The sequence below is a fragment of the Dendrobates tinctorius genome, unplaced genomic scaffold (genome assembly GCF_039654945.1).
Source record: "Dendrobates tinctorius isolate UK_male_01 unplaced genomic scaffold, ASM3965494v1 ptg000155l, whole genome shotgun sequence".
Lineage (NCBI taxonomy): Eukaryota > Metazoa > Chordata > Amphibia > Anura > Dendrobatidae > Dendrobates > Dendrobates tinctorius.
In genome coordinates this window covers 8,185,393-8,209,896 of record NW_027361822.1, presented here as the reverse complement: position 1 = coordinate 8,209,896, position 24,504 = coordinate 8,185,393, and the positions used below count along the sequence as shown (strand labels likewise).

Sequence of the window (24,504 nt, the reverse complement as noted above, 5' to 3'; positions counted from 1 at the left end):
GGGAACCTTAAAGGCCTTCTTGTGCCAGTCGATGACACAGGCTCAACACCTGCCTTAGCTGCTATTGTGCTTTTGCCATAACTAGCAGATCCATCGCCACCATCAGTACCAGCTGCGCCCCCCACGCCCACGTAAATGAAATTCTCCATCTATCTTTTTACGGAGTCACACACAGATGGCATGTATTTGTCCATGATACCAGCTGGTACACGGTAGTGTGTGAGGAGCGTACAGCTCTATACGGTGTATGTATGGAAAAATTTTAATTCTCCGTCTATTTTTTAACAGAGTCACACACACATGCTGTCTCTGTATAGATTTGACCGTAATCAAATAGCAGATATAGTATACTGTTTGACAAGCGGACAGCTCTATACGGTGTATGTAAAAATTGAAATTTCCGTTATGTATTTACAGAGTCACACACACACGCTGTTTCTGTATAGATTTGACCGCAATACAAACAGCAGATACACGATACTGTTTGATAAGCGGACAGCTCTATACGGTGTATGTATGGAAAAATGAAAATCTCCGTCTATCTTTTTACGGAGTCACAGATTGCATGTATTTGTCCGTGATACCAGCCGGTACACGGTAGTGTGTGAGGAGCGTACACCTCTATACAGTGTGTGAAAAATGAACACTAACTAACTGTGCAGACAAAAGGAATACAATTTTTTTTGCTTTGAAAAAAGCAGTATGAACAGCAGTGTGCTCACAGCACTGCAGCTATCAGGTAGCCTTATAAGGCAGCCTAATAACCACCAGAGCTGCTGCACACAAAAATATCCTCCCCTGTCACTGCACACTAAGTGTTGTGTTGTACAGTGACAATCGCTATCAGCAGACGCACAGCTTTTTTTTTTCCTGCCTAAACACACTCCCTATTGAGAACGAGCAGCAGCAACCTCTCCCTATGCTAAGATCGACAGAAGTAAGATGGCAGTCGGCGTTCAGGGCTTTTATAGCCACTGTGACGCCACACAAAGCCAATCACTGCAATGCCCTTCTCAAAGATGGTGGTGACCGCTCCACATGTCATCACGTTGCCCACAGTGTGTGTCCTTGATCATTGGCTGAGAAAAGGCACTGGAGGCATTATTTGAAACGAAACTTTGGCAATCGAGTCGGCGACCTCATGGCCGACCTCACGCTATGGTCGGGTTTCGATCAGTGAAACTCGACTTTAGCGGAAGTCGGCGACTTTTGAATTTGACCGACCCGTTTAGCTCAACTCTACTATTTAGAATTAATGGCTGAAGTGAAGACACATGAAATCATGGAGAATCTCATTACAGTCATCTTTTCCATATATCTTGAGATTCTCCACTTCTTGTTTCCAGATGGATTGACTCATTCAGTTTGACCTTTGATCAGAGATCAAGCTTGGCTTGTAATAATCCACAGTTCACTCCAAAACTTTGAAGCAAACTGTATTTGACTGAGATCCAGATGAAAGATGTAGTAAAGGAAAAAGGCACTTTAATGTCAGACTTGCAACTGTTGGAAAACCAAGAGGAAGAAAATATTTTTCCCAAGAAAGTAATCACTTTGCAAATTATTAATAATTATGTTGGGAAAACTAGGACTGACTGGATGATCGTGTTTATTGGACACTAGAGATGAGCGAATACATTCAGCACTATTCGTTACTCGCACAAATAGTGATTAGCTATTCGTCTCTGTATATTCGACTGTGCCACCTGGCGTGTTTGGCGCTTTATTTGCTGCCAATGAACATTCTGGGCTGGCTTGCCAATCACAGTAATGCCGGCGACCTCTTTAGTGTGGAATTACTGTGATTGACTGGCCTTCCAGCGCCATGGGGACTATTTAAAGGCTGCCGGCACAATCTTGCGCACATTGCAGCCGGAAACAGCATAGGGAGAGCATAGTGTGAGTGTAGGGAGAGTGATAGGGAGTGTATAAGGCGCGTTATTTATTCCAAAAAGTTCTTTTCAGAGCTGAAGATTGTGAAGATTAGTTCTTAGGTGGGGATAGCATAGGGAGAGATTTAATAGGAGGGAGAGTGAAAGGCAAGTACATGTTGCAGATATGTTAATTTCCACTGTGTCATATAGTTAGTATTAGGCTGAAGTCACACTTGGGGTGAGTGCACAATCTGCGGATTTTTCCACGCAGATTTGCAGGTAAAACCGCAGGTAAAGTGACTTGCGGCTTACCTGCGGATTTCCCTGCGGTTTTCCACTGCGGTTTGATTTTTGGACAATGGAACAGGTGTCAAACCGCTGCGGAATCTGCAGAAAGAATTGACATGCTGCGGATTTTAAACCGCAGCAAATCTGCGCGGAAAAATCCACAGTATGTGCACTGAGGTTTTTAAATCCCATTGATTTGATTTGCATTGTACTGTATAATGCCTGCAGATCTGCTGCGGATCTGCAGGGCCAAATCCACTGCAGATCCGCAGCAGAATCCGCAATGTGTGCACATGCCATAAACGTATAAAAATACGGTCCGTTTTCTACGTATGAGAATTGCAGAAACGTTCCCTGAACAGTGATCCGTATGTCATCCATTTGCAATGCAAGGATGCGATTTTCTCGCATCAAAACATCCGTGTGACATCCATATGGCATCCGTATGGCGAGATTTTAAAAAATGGACATATAATGGATGCATGGCCTCAAATATTCGTGAAAACATATATACAGTGTACAGTCTATTTAGTCAGTGAGACGTGTGTGTGTGTGTGTGTGTGTGTGTATATATATATATATATATATATATATATATATATATACATACATACATACATACATACATACATACATACACATACATATATTGTGGCGTGGCTAAGGGTTGTATAATCAATGGGAGATATGTGTCTCAGAGATGGCTTGTCTCCGTAATGTAAGGCATTACAGATATTGCTGTATTATTGTTTTGCAAGGACCTGTGGTGAGGTCAGTCACGTGACCAATCAGCTGCTGGGTTTGTGGGTGTGGCTACACCCTTATAATGTGGCCTGCTCCAGAACCAGGCAGCTGTAGGTGGGGAGGACTAAGCCTACCATGTGTACTGAAGCTCCAGGTCTGAGCCTGAGTTAACGGACATTTCTGTTTGCTTGTGCCTAAGCTAAAGGCTATTTTCTTTGTTACTTGCTGCCTGATGGGTTTATGATGTAATAAACCACATGAACTGTAAAGGAACCTGCCTCCTGACTGTGTCTCCCGCTGCACCTGGCTAGTAGGATCCCTACAATTGGTGGAGAATGTGGGCAGCGATCCAGCAGAGACTTGAGACAGTTGTTGCATGTCTTGGGTAAAGTTTGCAGCAAGGCAGCAAGCTCTACCGGGAATAATGGAGGACCTGCTGAAACGCCTGGTCCAGGGCCTAGCCACAGCAACAAGAGACCAACAGGCTGTTGTGACAGCAGATCCAGCAGAGACAGCAGGAGCAACGGCAGTAGATGCAGATTCTGGCAACCACCATCCAGGAGGGCAGGACGAGTGCCCCAACTCCAGGTCTGGCTGATGATACCCATGTCAGGAAGGCGGTAAGACGCGCATTGCAAAAAACAACCCCTGAGGATGATGTTGAGGCCTTCCTGACAGTGTTTTAGAGGGTGGCTGAGAGGGAAAAACTTCAGCCAGAGCAGTGGGCAGAGGTACTGGCCCCATACCTGACGGGGGAGCCCCAGAAGCCGTACTATGATTTGACTTTGCAAGATGCAAAGGAGTGTCCCAAACTAAAAGCCAAGATTCTCGCACGTTTGGGGGTGACAATGACTGTCAAGGCACAGTGAGTTCACCGCTGGGCTTATCACCGGGACAAACCACGTTGCTCCCAAATGTTCGACCTGTTGCACCTGGTCCAGAAATGGCTGCAGCCCGAGTCTTCTACGCCTGTGCAGATGGTAGAGCGAGTGGTGATGGACCGGTTTGTGCATTCTTTGCCGAGACCCCTACAGACTTGGGTTGCCCAGGGTGATCCCCAAAATGCCGATGAACTGGTTGGGCTGGTCGAGAGATACCAGGGGATGGAAGGTTCCTTTGGGAAGCAGCCCATTCTGTATTGGGGGTCCCAGCAGGGGGCAGAGTCCCAAAAAGGGGTGGCATGTTCAAGGTCAAAAGGGGCGTGGGAGGCGGTGCCCAAGGTCCCCACGGGTGATATTATTTGCTGGAAGTGCCATGGGCCAGGACATATAGCTGCCAGTTGTCCCCAGACCACCGAGTGGATGGACGGAAGCATGGGACACTGTAGTTCATACTATGCATACCCAGCCTGCAGTGTGAACTCTCCACCCAACGAGGGGCCTCAGGCCTGTCCCATGAAGGTGAACGGTCAAGCAGCAATAGCGCTTCTGGACTCCGGGAGCTTGGTGATCCTTGTAAAGACCAGTTTTCCTCTCAACCTACTCCCGGGTAAAAGGGTTGGCATTCGCTGCATACATGGCGATGCAAAAGACTACCCTATGGCCAGGGTGAACATTGAAACGGCGCATTGCACCGAGTCCCATGAAGTTGGCGTCATTTGGGACTTGTTGCATCCTATATAGGCTGGGATTTTTGTCTATTTTGGGATCTGTGGGATAAGGGTTCTGAGATTGCTAGCCAGAGCAGGGAACCAATGAACCCTAATAAGGTATTGCCACCATCAGAGGTAGAAGGGTTTCCTTTATGTGTCCTTGTTGGGGATGAGGAGGAAGGGTCCCCAGTATCTGACATTCTGGAGTTAGGGGTGGCCGGTGAGAATTTCGGGACTGCTCAACATAGGGACCCAACACTGAGAGAAGCCTTCAACAATGTCACAGTCATTAACGGGGTTGCACAAGAGACGGTAGCGGACACCAGGTTTCCTTATTTTATGATGAGTGGGGAGTTGTTATACCGGGTCACGAAAATAAGGGATGAGGTGGTAGAGCAGTTAATAGTACCAGGCCCCTATAGATGGAAAGTGTTGGACATGGCCCATTCACACATCTTGGAGGGACACCTGGGGGTGGAAAAAATGCAGGAATGGAGAGGTACAGAGGTTCTATTGGCCTGGGTGTCACCAGGAAATAGCAACCTATTGCAGGTCCTGCCCGACATGTCAGTTAACTGCCCCCACATCTCATTTTCGGAACCCACTTGTGCCACGGCCCATTATTGAGGTGCCATTTGAGAAAATTGCAATGGACTTGGTCGGTGCCTTAGTTAAATCAGCTAGGGGCCATCAGTATATGTTAGTCATCCTGGACTATGCCACCCGCTATCTTGAAGCAATTCCCCTGAGAAATTCCTCCGCGAAGACTATAGCCCTCGAGCTGGTCCATTTGTTTTCCCAGACGGGTTTGCCGAAGGAGATCCTGACCGACCAGGGGACACCTTTTTATGAGCAAGGTGATGAGGGAATTGTGCAGAGTCCTGCAAATCTCCCAGTTGAGGACTTCAGTGTACCATCCGCAGTCAGATGGCCTTGTTAAACCTCTCAACAAGACACTGAAGAGCATGCTAAGAAAAGTCATCGAGAAAGATGGTAGAGACTGGGATTGTCTCTTACCGTATCTGCTGTTTTCTATCCATGAAGTCCCCCAGGTCTCCACAGGGTTCTCGTCCTTCGAGCTTCTGTACGGCCGACATCCGCAAGGTCTCCTAGATATATCCAAGGAAACCTGGGAAGCCGAAGTCACACCCCACAGAAGCGTCATTGAGCATGTGGCACTGATGCAGCAGAGAGTTGCGAAGGTGATGCGCAGTGCTATAGAACATCTCCGCCAGGCACAAGAGGCTCAGGCCAGGGTCTACAACCGGTCAGCAAGAGTGAGGCAGTTCAATCCAGGAGACCAAGTTCTCGTGCTAATCCCGACGGTGGAGAGTAAGTTCTTGGCCAAGTGGCAAGGGCTGTATGAGGTGGTGGAGAACCTGGGAGACGTAAACTACAAGATCCACCAACCCAGAAGATGGAAGCCATACCAGGTTTACCATGTCAACTTCATCAAGCCGTGGCAAGATAGAGAGCCAGCGGTAACTCCGTGCTTGGTAGGCAACATAGAAGGGGAGGTTGGAGCGTTTACCATAGCAGAGATGCTTTCGAAGGCCCAGAAACAGCAGTGCCGGGAGTTACTTCAGAAAAACAGGGACCTGTTTTCAGAGTTGCCGGGGTGCATGAAGTTTGTGGAGCACGTAGCTTTGACCGAGCCACATGTGTGGGTGAACGTGAAACCGTATCATATTCCTGAGGCCCGATGAGAGGTAATCTCCAAGGAGGTGCAGTGTATGAGGAAGCTCAGGGTCATTGAGGAATCCAAGAGCAGCTGGTCGAGCCCGATTGTCCTGGTCCCAAAACCTTATGGTGAATGGAGGTTCTGCAATGATTACCGGAAGCTGAATGAGGTCTCCAAGTTTGCCGCTTATCCCATGCCACGCGTTGATGAGCTCATCGAGAGACTTGGACCTGCCAGGTACATAACCACCTTGAATCTGACAAAGGGATATTGGCAGATCCCCATGGCACAGGAAGCCAGGGAGAAGACGGCATTTTCTACACCCGACGGGTGCTTCCAGTATGTCCGGATGCCGTTTGACCTGCAGGGAGCTCCGGCAACCTTCCAGAGGGCTATGGACAGAAGCCTTGCGCCTCATAAGCTATACGCTGCCGCGTACCTGGATGATATCGTCATCTTTACCCTGGACTGGGAGACTCACCTGGAAAAGGTCCAAGCAGTGTTTGATGCGCTAAGAGGGCGGGGTTTAGAATAAACCCAAAGATGTGTGCCTTGGGTAAAGAAGAAGCCAAGTACCTTGGATATATAAGTAGAGGCAATTCAAACATGGCCGAGGCCTCTGTCAAAGAAGCAAGTTAAAGCCTTCCTGGGTATCTTGGGATATTACAGGAGGCTCATCCCAAACTTTGCCACAATGGCTGCACCTCTATCTGATCTGCTTAAGGGGATAAAGTCAATGATGGTCAGATGGTCTGAAGAGGCAGAGTCAGCCTTCCAAGAAATGAAAGGAGCTCTATGTAAGCAACCCGTTCTGGTGGCCCCAAACTTTAAACGTGAATTTGTCCTCCAGACAGATGCCTCAGATGTCGGGGTAGGAGCAGTCCTTTCCCAAGAGATATGTGGGGAGGAGCATCTTGTTCTCTACTTGAGTAGGAAGTTGTCTTCTTGTGAGAAAAATAACTCAGTTGTAGAGAAGGAGTGTTTGGCCATAAAATGGGCAGTGGATACATTATGGTACTACCTGGTGGGACGGAAGTTTAGATTAATATCCGACCATGCCCCACTCAGATGGATGAGAGAAACAAAGGGTAAGAATGCTAAGGTCACCCGCTGGTTCTTAGCCCTACAAGACCTCAACTTCCATGTAGAGCATAGGGCCGGGAAACTACATGGGAATACCGATGCCCTCTCAAGAATCCCTTGCCTGGCAGGTGAAAGTGCCAAGCCCCACGGCTTTAGGCAGAGGGGGGAGGTATGTCTCCCGCTGCACCTGAGCGAGTAGGATCCCTAAAATATGTATATGTATATGTGTGTATATATATATATATATATATATATATATATATATATATATATATAATTTTCATACACAGGTAGATGGCAGAATAGCCGATAATTCAATTGTAAAATCATTACAGAACCCGACAGGATATGAGACATGGTTTACATACAGTGAACCATTGCATATCCATTAATTTATATGTGTCTCTCACTAATAATATTGGTAGTGTGCGTGTATAAAGTTTTGGAGCAGTAGGTGTTAAATTAAAAGATTAAATTATGGAAAAAAAACTTGCTCCCGCGCAATTTTCTCCACCAGAGAGGGCAAGCCGGTGACTGAGTTCAGAAATTAATAGCCTAGAGAGGGACCATTGTTTTTGGCCCCCCCTGGCTAATACAGTCTGCCCCCAGCAATTCTTGCACTTACCCTCTCCATTGCCCTGTAGTGGGTGGCATATGGGGTAATAAGGGGTTAATGTTACCTTGCTATTGTAAGGTGGCATTAAGCCTGATTAATAATGGAGAGGTGTCAATAAGACACCAATCTATTATTAATCCACTAGTCTGATAGGGTTAAAAAGAAACACACACATAAAATAGACTTTTAATGAAATAAATAAACACACATTTTTTCCATCTTAATTTAACTCCCAATCCAATCAAAGCCATCATTCTCCAGTAAAAAATCCAAAATAAAAAACCAAGAATATCCCATACCTGTCCGCCATACAGTCAAGTCCCATGCTGCAATCCAACTGAAGGGGTTAAATAATTTACAACCGGGACCGGTGCTAATGTGACCGGTCCAGCTATAAACCATGCAGGAATGAAGGAAAAGATGTCTGCGCAGTCTTCCCGCCTGACCAGAAATGAATTGATTAGCGTGGGAAAGTTTCTGAACATTTTCCCACGCTGTCAAATCACTGCAGGTCAAGCGGGTAGTCAGCGCAGCCTCAGTGATGTCAGCGGTAGTCATGTGCAGCACCTGAAACAATGGATACTGGAAGCCTGTGCTAGCATTTCTTCTGCAGTGTTGCTATCAGTGTGTCAAGAGTGGGAGAAGAGGGTTGCATTGACAATCCAACACAATGAGCAGCACTTAGAACACATTTTATAAGTCTTCATAAACTTGTAAATAACTAATGAAAGAATAAAGTAATGTTAAAACTAAGCACACCATTGTTTTTATTGTGAAATTCTCAATAAGTTTGATGTGTCACATGACCCTCTTCCCATTGGAAAAAATAAAGTTGGATCCCAAATGGCCGACTTCAAAATGGCCGCCATGGTCACCACCCATCTTGAAAAGTTTCCCCCCTCCCATATACCAATGTGCCACAAACAGGAAGTTGATGTCACCAACCATTCCCATTTTATTTAGGTGTATCCATATAAATGGCCCTCCCTGTATTCTATTTTAACCTGTCAGTGTGATTTTACAAAATAGCAAACTTACTTCCCGGCTTTTCTAAAGGACACCGGAGTGTATTTCTCGCAAGTCACATGCATGGTCCGTGTGTAATCTGTTTTTTTTCTTGCATCCATAGACTTGCATTGGCGAGTCTCGGCTGCAATATGGTGCAAATCGCTGCATGCTGCAGTTTCCTCTGCTCGTACAATACGGGTGAGAATAAAAGGATGATGGGAGCTGTCCCTTAAATTAACACTAGTCCGAGTGCTATGCGATTTTTTTTTTTTTGCTTTTTTTCTTTCTCTCGCATAGCACTCGTCCGTATTTCTGTCTAGTGTGACTCTGGCCTTAGGAGCAGACTGTGGGGTTAGGGGGAAATTGGGAGTGTTTCATCCACTACCAAAATATTCAAATCTGCTATTTAGAGGCAAATAATATTAGGTAGTACCAGCATATACAAAACCATTTTTTTTAGCTGCATAATATTCCTAATATAAATTATATTTTAACCGCAAAATAATATTCCTCACTCAGTGCCAGCATATATTAACATTCATTATAAAAGCTAATTGCTAAATAATATTCTGTGTCTATTTGCTTAAATATCTAATATTTATCTAGCAGTTGTGCGACTGGCGCAAAACCTGTTGAGCTATGGAAACATCACTATTTACCAGTAATTTCCTTGAGTCTGCTGTTGGTGTGTCTCGTAAAGGCAATGTAAAAAAAATCAAAGCATCGAACGCCACAAAAATGATTCAGCAAGTCTACAGGACACTATAAAACTGCTAGACACTGCCAACGGAAGATACAAGAGACTGTTTGCAAGGTATGTTGCCTTACTAAAAGACTCTAATATTGATGAAGCCTCATCAGAGTTAAGCAAAGCAGATTCCACAAACAGAAAAAGGAACGCTGCTGTGCAAGACGCCATAGGTTACCCATAGCATCTGCAGAAACCCAAGACCAACACCATAATGTGTCCCCTCAGGAGCAGCAATAATCACAAGATGCACTCCAGTCCATCTCCACCGTTGAAGCCACAGTCATCAAAATCTCCAGAGGTTAAACCACAGCTCAACCCTGCAGCAACATCATTCTACCCGGGAACAAGTCACACTTCCATGCCACACAGTTTATACGCCCGAGGGGCACCACAAGCTAACACGGTGGCAAGGAGTGAAGGATCAGACATGTCTTAGTTTGCCAGGTTTATGGTGAGCAAAGAGCCAATCGGCACCAACCTCTCAAAGTTTGACGACTGTGCAGAGAACTACAGAGCCTGGAAAGCAACCTTCAAGGCTGCCATTGCTGACCGTGGAACAGGAGCTCGACCTCATGGATAAATGGTTTGGTCCTGACTCCACAAACTGTATCAAGAGTCTTCGGATCATCTACATGGGGCAAGCTGAAGCAAGTCTCGCTGCTGCCTGGCTGAGACTCGAAAGAACCTATGGCAGCGCTGAAGCCATAGAAAAGTCCCTATTCAAGAGACTGCAGAGCATTCCAAGGATCAACCTTAAGGAAGTCCACAAGCTTCTGAACTTAAGCAATCTGTTTATGGAGCTGGAACTTGCAAAAAGAGACCCTTGTCTGTCTGGATTGTGCTACCTGGACACCGCCCATGGACTGAACCCAATCGTCTCGAAGCTGCCACATAGTCTGCAAGAGAAGTGGGCAGTGTGCGTCTCCTGGTACAAAAGGTCACATGATGTCACCTTTCCTCAGTTCAATTTGTTCTGCAAGTTCATCGACGAACAGGCCCAAATGAGAAACGACCCTAGCCTAGACTTCCTGGAGTCTTACACTACAGCTCCAGCAACACCGTCATCAAGGTATGAAAGTGTCACACATAGACACAAGAACTTGAGAAATAGTGTAAGCATCAGAAAGACTAACCTGCCATCACCTGCAGTAATTGCCGATAAACAGTACACTATTCCTTCGAGAGATAAGCCTTTCAATCGTGAGTGTCCCATTCACAAAATACCACACTCGTTGAATAAATGTAGAGGCTTCAGGTCCAAAACCTTGCAGGAATGCAAGAAAATCCTCAGTGAAGTTGGAGTATGTTTCAAGTGCCACGCCTCATTAGAACACGTGCCAAGGACTGCAAATCTGCCATTAAGTGTGAAGAGTGTCATAGTGACAAACACGCATCAGCTTTGCATCCAACATTAGCCACCAGCAGTCGCAGTTACCTCTAGTCTAGCTACAAGCCATGGCGGGGAGCCACAGAATAATGCCAACTCTACCACGGCTGTCTCCTGCTCATGCGCAGAGGTATGCAGGGAGAGCCAAAGTGATAAATGCTGTGCCATGATATGCCTAATCAAAGTTTATCCAGAAGGGCAACCAGAGAAGGCAGTACAAATGTATGCCATCATTGATGATCAGAGCAATCGATCCCTAGCTGGACCTAAGTTCTTTTGAAGCCTTTAGAATTAAGGACCAGCAATGTCCTATACTCTGAATACTTGCTCGGGCCGCATAGAGACTAGCGGCAGGAGGATACGAGGTTTCATTGCTTCTCCTGTCAATGGAGGAGTAGAAATACCCCTACCTACACTAATCGAATGCGATCAGATAACCAGCCAAAGGGATGAGGTTCCTACCCAGAAGCTGCGTTCCACCAAGCACACCTAAGGCACCTAGTCAGCGTTATCCCATCTATGGACACAGATGCTGAAATCCTACTTCTGCTTGGCAGAGACAATTTAAGGATGCATAAGGTCCGCCAACAGTGTAATGGTCCTGACTATGCCCTCTACACAGAGACTCGACTTGGGATGGGTAATCATAGGAAATGTGTGCTTGGACCGAACAAGAGTCGATTCCTTTAAGACCTACGTACGCCAAGACGGAAAACTACTTTCTGCAAACCATGCCCTCATCACTATGAGGTGAAAAAGAAGCCACCAGATCCCGTACATCTGCCTGATGTCATTCCTTCTGCCTATGCAGATGACTTGGGAAGATCAGTTTTCCCCTACCCTTCCGAGCTACCAGGGTAAGACTCCCGAACAATCGTGAACAAGCCTTGTCCAGATTCAACTCTCTTCAGCGCACACTTAGCAACAAACCGGAGATGAAAGAACACATTGTCACCTTTATGGGCAAGATATTCCATAATAACCATGTGGAGCCAGCGCCTCCCTTAAAGGAAAATGAGGAGTGCTGGTACCTACCCTCATTCGGAGTATATCACCCGCGGAAACCTAACTAAATTAGAGTTGTCTTTGATTCAATTGCCAAACATCAAGGCGTGTCACTCAATGATGTCCTCCTCACGGGTCCTAATCTTATGAGCAACCTAGTAGGAGTGTTGATGAGGTTCCAGAAAGAGCCCATTGCCATCACCGCCGACATTGAACAGATGTTCCACTGTTTCATAGTCAGAGAGGACCATAGGAAATCCCTCAGGTTCTTGTGGTACAAGGACACTGACCCCAGCAAAGAGATGGTGGAGTATCGCATGACGGTGCACGTATTTGGAAACAGCCCTTCCCCCACAGTGGCAACCTATGGCCTGCGAAGAACCGCACAAGGAGAGTTCCAATATGGAACAGGCGCTAGAGACTTTGTAGAGAAAGACTTCTACGTGGATGACGTGAAGGACTAAAATCTCTACCCACAGAAGAAGCGCGATCGACCTACTCAAGAGGACCCAAGGTATGATGTACCAAGCTAAGTTTAGATTGCACAAAATTGCTTCAAACAGCCCGGCTGTCATGAGAGCCTTTGAGTCAAGTGACCTTGCACAAGGATTCAAGGACCTAGACCTGGGACCAGACTCTGCCTGTGCAGAGAAGCCTAGGCTTGAGGTGGAACCTGTCAGTGGACACCATCAGTTTCCAAATCACATGTGCAGACAAACCATTCACTAAATGTGGTGTCCTGTCAGTGGTTAATATTAATAGCTTATACAACCCATTGGGATTCGTAGCACCAATTACCATACAAGGTAAATCCCTTCTGAGACAGCTTTCCGAAACCGTCAAGGACTGGGATGCCCCACTCCCTCCTGATAAGGAACCAAAATGGGAAACCTGGAAGCAGTCCTTGTGTGCCTTGGATGAGATCCACATACCGAGATGCTATGCCAGAACCTCACTCGCTGCTAGCACTAGGATGGAACTCCCTGTGCTCTCAGACTCATCTACAGAAGCCATTGCAGCTGTCGCCTACTTGAAGGTGAAGGGAGCCGACAATCAAGATCACGCTGGGTTCGTCTTCGGCAAGGCTAAGTTGGTTCCCAAGCCTGACCACACTATTCCCGGGCTTGAATTCTGTGGGACCGTGCTTGTAGTAGAACTCGCAGACTTTATACAGCATGAGCTGGACACCAATATAGACGACATACAATACTACAGCGACAGTAAGGTCATCTTAGGTAATATCTACAACCAAACAAGGCGCTTCTACGTGTACATCAGTAACCGCATCGAGAGAATAAGGAGGTCTTCCAAGCCTGAACAATGGCACTATATCCCATCTGAACTTAATCCAGATGACCATGCTACTAGACCTATGTCTATAAGGTCCTTTGCTAACTCTTCTTGGCTTTCAGATCCTAAGTTTCTATTGGAACAGAAGGGAAGTGAACGTGTCCAGGAAGTCTTCAGCATCCAGGATCCGGACGCTGATACAGAAGTCCGCTCCGAGGTCCATGCTTTGGCCACGAGCACTAAACCAACCTCCAGCCTCTGTTGCCAGCACTTCGAACGCTTCTCCAATTGGATGAAACTTGTCAAGATTGTAGCAAGGTTAGTCCATATTGCGAGATCTTATCACAACTCACGTGGAGACAAAGACTGTCTCAGCTGACACATCTGCCATAAACCACTAAACCACTCTCTGCCGAGGACATTTCTCACTGTGAATCCCTTATAATACTTTACATCCAGCAGAGCGTATTCAGTACTGAATGGGAATGCCTATACCACAAACAGCAGATCCCTCTGAAAAGCCCCATTACCCATTTGAATTCAGTAATGGACAGCTTCGGGTTGCTGAGAGTCGGTGGTCATTTAGATCTAGCCAAGATTGTGGTTTCAGAGCAACATCCTTCATCATTCCCAGTAAACACCATATCACTGATATACTGATCCGGCACTTTCATGAAAACAACGAACACCAAGGCAGGAAGATCACAGAAGGCAAGTTACGGTCTGCAGGACTTTAGATCATAGTTATGAAAAGACGTGTAGCAGGATCACTACATCGCTGTGTGCAATGTCGCAAACCAAGGGGAAACAGGTGCATCAACAAATGGCTGACCTGCCCCCTGACAGACTGAGTGCCGAACTGTCTTTTAACTACGTTGGCCTAGATGTCTTTGGGCCATGGATGATATCTGCATGCAAAACTCGAGGTGGGTATGCCAACAGCAAAGGTTGGGCTGTACTATTCAATTGCATGAGTGTCCGTGCCGTCCACATAGAGGTAATAGAGTCTATGGACACATCCAGCCTGATCAACGCTCTCCGGCGTTTTCTAGCGATCAGAGGACTGGTGAAACAGTTAAGGTCCGACCGCGGAAGCAACTTCATCGGTGCATGTCGAGATCTGGATATCAACATCAAGCCACTTCAGGAACAACAGGCAGAAAGAGGTTGCACCTGGATCTTCAATCCTCCGCATAGTTCTCACATGAGAGGTTCCTGGGAAAGGATGATTGGGATCTCACGCAACATCCTTAACTCTGTTTATGGGCATAAACTCTTCAAGGCTTACGCATGAGACCTTGGTTACTCTTCTGGCCGAAGTTTCTGCCATCATCAACTCAAGACCACTTGTCCCAGTGTCAATGGATCCCAAAATGCCGACCATTCTTGCGCCAGCTAGTCTTCTCTTCTCACCCAAAAGACCGGGAACCCACTAACAGTCAGTGGAGAGTTTACTCACGCAAACACCTACCAGAAATGGTGGAAACGTGTGCAGTACCTCGCTGATTACTTCTGGAACCGGTGGAGAAAGGAGTATCTCCAAGGAAGAAGAAAATGGCAATAGAATAAACCAAACTTGAAAGAAGGAGACGTGGTGCTAATGAAGGAACAAGAAGTTCAAAGGATTGACTGGCCTACTGGAATCGTTCCAAAGACTTTGTCTAGTCAAGACGGTAAGGTCCTGAAGGTGGAGCTGAAGGTCCTTAGGAAAGGCGAGCCTAAGACATTTCAAAGGCCAATCCACAAGCTCGTATTGATACTACCAGTTGAGGACATTCTGGTAGGATGAACCATGTACAGAACACTGCCCTAGTACTTCGTTCATCGGATTACTGTTGGGTCGGAGATAGTTTGGCCTAGTGTGGCTTCTCCGATCCAAAGATGGGTATCTTTGGATTGTCTCAGGAACTGTCTGTCATCTACCTCGTTTCAAAGTTGTTATTGCATTGCATGCGTATTTGTGTTTGTTTTTTAGGTCATTGAATTTTATTTAAAAAAAAAAATAGTGAAATCCCTTACGGAATTTCAGACGGGGAGTGTGCTGTTCCGTCTAAGTTATGTTTCTATAGATTATTTCCATTCTGTGTATAATTGTCTTGCATTTACTCTGCTGCCACCTGCTGGTTTTTTTCTGTATGGCAGCCTGCAGCTAATTAATCCTCATGCATGCCTTCCACTTCCGGTTCAAAGTTCAGCTCTTCTCTTCCTTCTAGCAGCCATTGTTAGTTTCACTTTCTCTGGGAGAGACTTGCTTGTACCCAGCTGCAAAAGGCATCAGTTTTTCGACCACTTTGCTGTATCACTTTAACACTCTGCATATCTGGAGAACTTATTGTATTACCAATCATATGCTGTATGTCCAGATTTCCAATTAAGTCTGGACTGTACAATCCCTGGTGTGCATCATCTCTCTCGACACTGAGCAACATGGTCCTGTCTGCACAGCATTAAGGAAACGAAGGTAGGACCTCTCCCAGCCCCTATTCCCCAGCCACATCTTCATTCACCTCATGCGGGGACAGAACAAGCATATCTTTATCTAGCAGTTGTGCGACTGGCACAATCCGGGCAGAGATAATCAAATGTTACAATTTAGCTTTGGCAATAATTTTCATAACTCAGCTGTTTTAGTGTGTCAGTAAGGCAAACGATAGCGAGTACAAGTTTCACAATGTGCAAAGTTTTTTCCAAAAATTACAGAAGGGGTCTGTATCAGACCAGTTGAAAGACGCCTTGATGGGGACATCACAATACTCTTTGCAGTTATTACAAGAGGTATATATAGGGAATACAAGTTTCACCGTTACACAATGTGCAACGTTTTCACAAAGTACAAAATATTACCCATGTGTGGTATACATACATGACAACTAAGTACTTGTTGCAAAACCAGGGCGAGGAGATTTCTTGAACAAAATGGGTTTGGATGGTAAGGGATGGACATTAAGACAGCTTCCAAAAAAAAACATTCGAGCTGCATTTACATTATATTGCTGCTTACAAAGTCGGAGGAAATCATGCCCTTGTTCAATTTTTGAAGTCAGCTTGTCTGCATTTGCTGTTGCCATCTGTGTGCACCCATCCATTATTGCATCAGCTGAACTAAAAACCCGCTCAGACAATACGCTTGTGGCAGGGCATGGCGGCACCTCCAAGGCGTACAAGGAGAGGTTGGGCCAAGTGTGTAGGTTGGACAACCAATAGCTAAAGGGCACTTAAGAGTTAGGAAGGATGCTGGTATGGTCACTTAAGTACTAAGTAGTCCTTCACCATCTTGGTTAACTTTTCCCTTATCATCATAGTGTAAGGGTATGACAAAAATGTTGTTATGGTACTGCAACACTTATGGTGTATTACCACTCATATGAAGGGTATTGCTACACCTACTGGTGTATTCCCTTAGAAGTTAAATCTATAATATGTATATATGTTTTGCTATGTCTTTATGTATACTGTCTTATATCTTGTTGCTGCCATGTACATAGGTTGTGCACTGTGGTTTATAGGGAGAGCGTAGTACCTTCATTTGGCCACAAGGTGTTCGGCATTTCAGTACACAGAGTTCTTAGATTAATAGACAAGTCAGGACATGTTTTGCTTAGGAGGGGCTTGCTGTAAGTTAAGGCCTCTTTCACACTTCCGTTTTTTTAGTCAGTTGCAATCCGTGAAATAATGCAAAAGACGGATCCATTTCCGTTGTGACACAACGTATGCCACTGGACCGTTGTTTTGACGGATCCGCTGAAGTCGGAAATTTAAAGGAACCGCAGCCGAGAGAGAGAGAATTTCTTCTGCTGCCAGAACGGGATTTAGGGTTAAATTTCTGGCAAGGAAATTCTTGCGGGCATGCTCAGTGTAAAAATGCGGATCCATGCAGACAAAAAAAGTTTCATTGTCCGTCCACTCAAGTCAGCGGACGCCAAAATTTTGACGGATCCGTCAAAAAATGGATCCAATGGATGACCATCCATCAAAATCCGCCGCTAATGCAAGTCAATGGGAAAAAAACGGATCCGCCAAAAAAAACGGCGGATTTTGACTGATGGAAACAAACGGAAATGTGAAACAGGCCTAAGCTGCTGGATTTCCTGTATTGAATCGGTCGGGCTAGGGAACTGCAGGAGCTCAGTTGGGGCCAGAGAGCCCCTCACTGTCCAGGGGGCTAATGCCCTGGGGACAACACAGTGGCCCTGTAACGTTTGAAGCTTAAGCCCAGCCATCCAGGGCCAGTGGGAAGAAGACTGTAGCAGTGAGAGCAGTGTCAGCTCTAATTGTGAGAAAAGAGGAAATCTCAGCACTCAAATGTGTTGATTTAATTTGCTTTATTCCACATCACAGCAAAATGTTTCAGCTCATCCAGGGCCTTTGTCAATTGTGGACACAGCAGAAAGGACGGGCAGGTCACTCACCATGTGGCAGATCTCATCCTGGGTGCATTCTCTCACAGCCGGGGCGAGACAGCTAAGGGGACCACCAGTGAAAGTGAGTCTGGACAGGGAGGATGCTGAGGGGGCCGTGTGTCACGGTCTAACCCGGGTACGTGCTGTGCAACAGTGAGAGGAGTACAGGGAAAGTGGAAGATATGTACTGCTTGAAACATGAAGTTAATGCTGTAACAGAACTGGATGTGCTGTGTCCTGAAGTCAGTAAAGTTGTAAAGTTGATATGGAATGTGTTTCAGTTCTTGCAAATCCACCTGGAGAGGGTCTCCTGCAGCAGAGGGAAGATCCTGAAGGAACTGGACCTGGAGACACAGGTATGCTGATTAATGAACATTATTTTCATGTATGAGGAAGACAGGGCACAGAGATGAATAAGTGTGCGGCCATGACTACAGCCCTGACACTCACTTACACTAGTGACACCCACAGATAGCCCTTGCTGATGTGATGGTTGAAAATGACCCAGTTGGTGGACACTTACCCCCCCACCTTTCCTGAGTTACAGTTGGTGTGTGTTCCTCCTCATCCTCCTCCTGCTCTGCCTGTTCCTCATCACCGAATGTGGCCTAAGAATATTGTGTGAGGCTGGGCTGTGTGGTATCAGCCATTGTAAAATCTTGCTCCATAACCATCTGCTCAGCATTTAAAGCTTCCTCTCTGAGATTCTGCAGCAAACATTTTAATAGAGCAGTTGGATGGTTACACTGATAATGTCATTGGCGCTCACCATCTTGGTGCAGTACTGAAAGTTTTGAAGAACCTCTCATGTGTCAGCGATCCACACCCACTCGACAGTTATGTGTGGGCCCTGAGTGTTACTCTGACGGGCATTAAGAAGCTGGAATTCAGACACTACCCTCTGTTGTTCAGTAAGCCATGCTGTGGAGAGACGGGTCAGTGGGTTTTCTCATCCGCTGGCCCCGCTGTCTTTAGAAAGACTACGTGGACCAGGGCTCATACCACTGAATGCCCGCTCTTTCTCCTGATGAGCAAAACACTATTCAGACAACACAGGGTAAGGGTAAAACAGTGTGGCAATAATTTTTTTGAACCACCAACATACAATAGCATGCAGAACAGTCCTAGCAAAATACCCCAACATGGTGCACATTAGAGTCTCACTCTTCCCCTGACTGGCAGGGATAATGGCAGTTGTTACATTAGAGCTCCCGGGTATGGCTATCCCACCTGTGGCACGCACAGAGAGGAGGTAACGACAAGCTTAGGAAGGTGACAGTCCATTGTGGTGACTTGATTGTGCCAACCTGGATTCTCTAAACGTCTTTGAGGTTTCAGTGATGGTCAATTGGGCTGTTCTGTATTTCTTCAGTTGCAGTGATGATACCATGACATCTGTAATGTAGAATCTTTGAACATAGGCAGATCCTCCTTTTTTATAGGTCGCAACTTCTCATTCAGTCATTCCACTACAGGCTTGGGGAAAGGTGGGAGAAGGCCATCTTTCACTGCTTAAGTGTTCAAACAACATGCATAGATTGTCCTTCATTTTGCAGAGCACGAATGGGTCATCAACATATTAACAAACATGCAAACATTGTGCCTTTGTTTCCCAAAGATAGTAGAGCAATACTATGACTGCAATACAAGGACAGATATAATAGGTGATCAGCAGTCAGTCAACAAATGCAGCCAGTGAACAATAATTCAATAAGGGTCAGCAGTCATTCTAGCTTATGTCCCTGGGCCTACTGAAATAATATGTCTGGATAATTTAGATTGGATGTGATGTCGCCACACTTGTCAACATATGAAAGGTTGAATTTCAGCGTGTGAGCAGGTCACCAATCAGTCGGTGACGTGCCAAATTAAAACGCTGCTGCAACGAAGCTATACCGGCGAAAGCTTGGGATGACTTTAGGAAATGTGCGCTGACACTGCGTACCTTGGCAAGTATGTTTGGCAAGTCAGGTATGTTAAAAATCGATGTATAACCAAGTTCAGCACATGAGCCATGCATGGACCCGTGTACCAGCTTGCCGAGCTTTAAAGCCACCCCCAAGTTACGCCTATTATTGCACACACGCAGACATGGTTGGAGTTTGAGTGCGGAGAGCCACTGGTTGGACTGTTCTTTTATCAATTTCAACAGCTTGGTTGTGTTGTGGGCTTTATAGCCTATACAAATGAGCTTCAGCAGAGCGTGCTGCTACTTCACCAAGGCAGTGCTACAGACCTCCCAGCTGGGGGAGTGATGGGCAGGCTAGTTTCGCTAAGGAGGAGGAGTCAAAGGAACTGGAATACGAGGAGACCGAAACCCTGATGGAAGTTGGACCCGCTATTCTTGGTATGGGTAAGATGTGTGATCTCCCAGCCTCTGACTCTGTTCCAGTTTTCACCAGGTTAACCCAGTGTGCCATCAGGGAAATGTAGGGTCCCTGTCCACAAGAACTTGTCCACGTGTCTGTGGTTAGGTAGAACTTCCCGGTGACTGTGTTGGCCAGAGCATGGCTGATATTGTGTAACACGTGCTTTTGAAGCGCTGGGACGGCACACCGGGAAAAATAGTGTTGCCTGAGAATCGAGTACCGTGGGGCTGCCACCACCATTAGGTCGCAGAAAGACTCAGTTCCCACAAGTTGAAACTACAACATTTCCAGGGTTGGCAATCTGGCAATGTAGGTATTTAGTGTTTTGGTCTGTGGGTGGGTGGCTGGATATTTCTGCTTTCTGTTATATGTCTGAGTCAGCAACAACTGAACGCTGCGCTGGGACAATGAACTGGACGTGGTTGCTGACTAATTTTGTCTGTGCAACTGCAGGTCGTGGGCAGGAGGCATCAGCCCCTGCTTCCTGGAGAGCAGATTGGAAAGAATGTAGCACGGGGGAAGGATTTTGGACCCAGGCATTCCGCCTACCTACTAGGATGCTTGGCTGCAATGTGCTTTTGCATGCCGGTTGGTGATCAGGTTGGCAGTGTTCTTGCCTCTTCTAAGCTTGGTTTGGCAGATGCTGCAATTTACAGTTGTTTTGTCTGAAGGAATTTCAGAATAAAGCTGCCATACCAGGGGAACAATGCACCCTTGGCCTATAATCTAGCCGAGTGGGGGGGCTCTGTCGAACAGTTGACAGAGTTCTCCCTCTGGTCAATCCACTTCCTCTTCTTGCCTGCTTTTGTGCTATGGATCCATCCCTCTATGCACAGCTCTGGTCGCTAACAGTGCCAGGTTCAATCAGTGGACTCATCATCGACCACGTCCTCTTCCAATTAATCAATCTGATCCTCCTTCTGAGTTACGAATTTAGGCTGACCTGATGGCAACTGTGCGCCATGATTATCCTCCACCTCTTCAGACATGAAATGACTTTGCTCAACGTGGCTTTCTCCTGGCTGTGGGTGCTCAAATGTTTGGACCTCACTGTACTACAACTCCTCATGACCTTCTTTAATGGTACACATTGAGAGACCTGACAAATTACAAGGGAACATAAACAGTTCCTCAGAGTGGCCAGCATTGGGGTCATGTCTCTTGGGACTCTTGATGGTGGGAGGAAGGAGGACCAGGTTGCGGATTCAGAGGCCCAGCCTCTTGGCTACTGAGACTGGACCGCGTGGAAGACTTCGTGGCGTTGCTTGTCAACACACTGGAGCCTTTGTCTGCCATCCATCCCACAACATCCTCGCACTTGTCTAGGTTCCTCAGTACTGTAGCACGCTGACCAAATTTTGACAGGAAGCTAGAATGGGATCCAGTCACCTTCGGATCAGTAACGGTCTCTTTAAGTGTGTATCTAGGAGCTTGATGTTGATTTTTGGGTCTGCAGCTGGACATTTTGAAGCATGAATGCATTAATATGCACTACACAATTCTTCAGGTTTCAGCCTTACACAGAATAATAATGAGTAATGAAACATGCTCTCTATATATGCTGCTAGTTTGAAAATCTTAACCACACATCCTTTTATAAAGAGAAATTGGACATAATACCTCTGTTAGCATACGCCATATACTGTTCATATACGCAGTATCCCAGTAGGTGGGCGAAACGCCTGGGTACAAAATTTGTCTCTGATAGTGAAACAACTGGCTCTTCCCCTGTTATGTCCTTCCCAATCTGCTCTCCAGGAAGATGGCACTGATGCCTCCTGTCCACAACCTGCAGTTGCACAGACACAACAGTCAGCAACCATGTCCAGTTCTTTGTCCCTGCGCAGCGTTCAATTGTCCCTTGTCAGTGGGTCACTCTCCCAGGGCTGTGGGGTACTCGGTACTGGGCCGGTGTCAGGGGGATGTGTCGCGGCAGCAGTGACCCGGTCCGTGGCCCTGGGCCCCCAAGCAATAGGGAATGTAGTTAAAGGAATAATAGTTTGTGACGCCACCTGTGGTGTTCGGCAAAAGAGGTGTTAAGCCGACACTGCATGCAGATCCGCTGGGACTGATGGTAGGGTGCAGCAAGAAAGTAAAGGCTCCCCACAGGTGGAGCTGCAGTCCCAGGGCAATGCAGGTCGTTGGCACAGGGATGTAGCAGTGCCGGAAGGGTAGGAAGCAGACAAGACACAGCGGGGTGCAATTTCTGTACCTTTAGTCGATAACTGCAGTCCAGGGTCCGGATAACAGATGGTAATGGAGCAGGTTAGCCTGGAAGCAACTCAGGGATTCTCTCTCAGCAGAAGGGCTATGCAGTCTCCTTCCTAGCGCCTTGTAGTGTGAAGCACTCCAGTACTTAGTTACTCTAGAGTTCCTCCTGTTAGATGTTCCCAAGAACCTTACTTGCATGGCAGACAGCTGTAGCCTATCTCGGGGGCTCCTTTCTCCTGAGTCCCGGCTCTCTATCCAAGCTGCTGTTGTGCCCTCAAGTCTTAGATGGGAGCAGGGCATTTACAGCCTCCTACTCCTCTGGTATCTGTTACAGGACCGTTAGTATCCGTACAACCGTGGAGACCAGGCTCCAGCTCTTGCGCTCTCACGCTGAGGGAGCTCGCCTTCCGCAGCTCAACCTCCAGCTTCTTCTTACACGCCTGTACACTTCACCCTCTGCAGACTAACTGACCACCCCTTCCTCTTGGCCCACAGAGAGCACTTCTCCCCTTAATCCTGGTTCAGAGTTCCCCCTGCTGGCCTGGAGTGGAACTGTGTTGCATGTATAGGTAAACTGCTGGAGAGACCCATCATTGCCTCCAAGCCTGGCATTACCCTCCCCTGGAGGAAGGCAAAGCCAGTGTGGCGACCATACTCCTGGGGGCGCCACATTCCCCCCTAGTGAAAGTCAGCACTCCTGGGCTGAACAAAAGAAAACATGAATAACACACAAATACTTAAACAATAATATTTTGTACAAGATTCAAAAGGAAAAATTTACAAAAACCAAGTGTTCCCAAAAATGGTCCTATGATGACAAGTCCAAACATCAATGTCCATGGTCCATTCCTGGGCAAATGGTAAATTATATACAAATAAAGTTTTTGACCACACACAAGTCCTGTGGCTAAGTGTCCATAAAAGTTAAAAGGGAACTCTTACAGGTTACCTGTAGACACAAAAGCTTGAAAAACAGTTACATATTTACATTTCAACAGTTTCAACATTTATTCTACTATATACAATATCTAAGGGGTGGTATACCTTGTGTGATGCGGGTAGACCTGCGTAACTCTACTGGTGTAGTGTGTACTGCACTGGATACACTACTGGGGGTTCCACATGGCACAGGGATACGTGATTGTCTAGTAACTCTTGGACTCACCAGGACACGACAGGCTCACCACTGGCAGGGCGAGGGTTCTCTGGCTCCACTGCTGGTGTGGCTTCTGCTACCTGATTTTCCGGATCCTCTTGAGTCACTTCTTCCTGTGCTTCCACTTGGGGAAATATCAGCACTGGTACCACTATGGCATCGTTCACTTTAGTCCAATTCGCAGGGAATTCCCCAAGCACTGTGCTGACCTTCGCTTCTTCCACTATGGGTTGGATGTTATCTGATTCTTCCGCTCTTTCTTTCAACTGGTCAGGGCACAACTTCAAATGATCCCTGGATACCGCTGCTGAGATCTCTCCTCCATCTTTACTAACAAGGCAAACTTTCGTATTATCAAAGTTTGAGGGGAGAATGGTATAAGGTTCAGCCTCCCTTTGATCATCCAGCTTGTGTAATCTTCTCTTTCTTTTCAAGACTTGCTCTCCCGGCGACAAAGGAACAGCAGGTGCATTTTGATTGTACAGCTTCTCCTGCTTTTGTCTTGCCTGGGCTAAACTCTTCTCCACACATTCTTGAACTCTCCTGTACTGCTGCTGCCTCTCCGTGTCCCAGTCAGCATCTGGCGACATTACTTCAGGCGTCAGGACTCCCATGTCCAGATCCACCGGCAATCTACCCGGTCTTGCCCTCATCAGGTATGCTGGAGTACAATTGGTAGAGTTCACTGGAATATTGTTGTAGAGGTCTACCAGATCGGGCAACTTCTCTGGCCACAGATTCCTCTCCTCAAAGGGCAAAGTCTTCAGGAGGTCAATCACTACCTGGTTCATCTTCTCGCACATGCCATTGGTCTGTGGGTGGTACGGTGTTGTCCGGATCTTCTTACAACCATACAAGTTGCAGAATACATGGAACACTTCTGCCTCGAAAGCTGGACCTTGATCAGTAAGCACTCTCTCAGGATACCCATGTGGTCTACAGAAGTGCTGTTGGAATGCTCTGGCTGCTGTCCTGGTCGTCTGATCTTTGACAGGCACAACTACCAGGAATCTTGAGTAGTGGTCCACAATGGTAAGAGCGTAGATGTAG

The 24,504-nt window shown here is 46.6% G+C and overlaps 1 protein-coding gene across 1 annotated transcript in view; it reads left to right on the top strand.

The window, feature by feature from the left end:
• Positions 1 to 24,504, top strand: part of LOC141050965 (uncharacterized) — a 209,976-nt gene that overhangs the window by 114,029 nt on the left and 71,443 nt on the right. Inside the window, exon 7 of the mRNA XM_073547723.1 lies at positions 18,000 to 18,074. Coding sequence (XP_073403824.1) covers positions 18,000 to 18,074 — 75 coding nt within the window. The remainder of the gene's footprint in view (positions 1 to 17,999; positions 18,075 to 24,504) is intronic.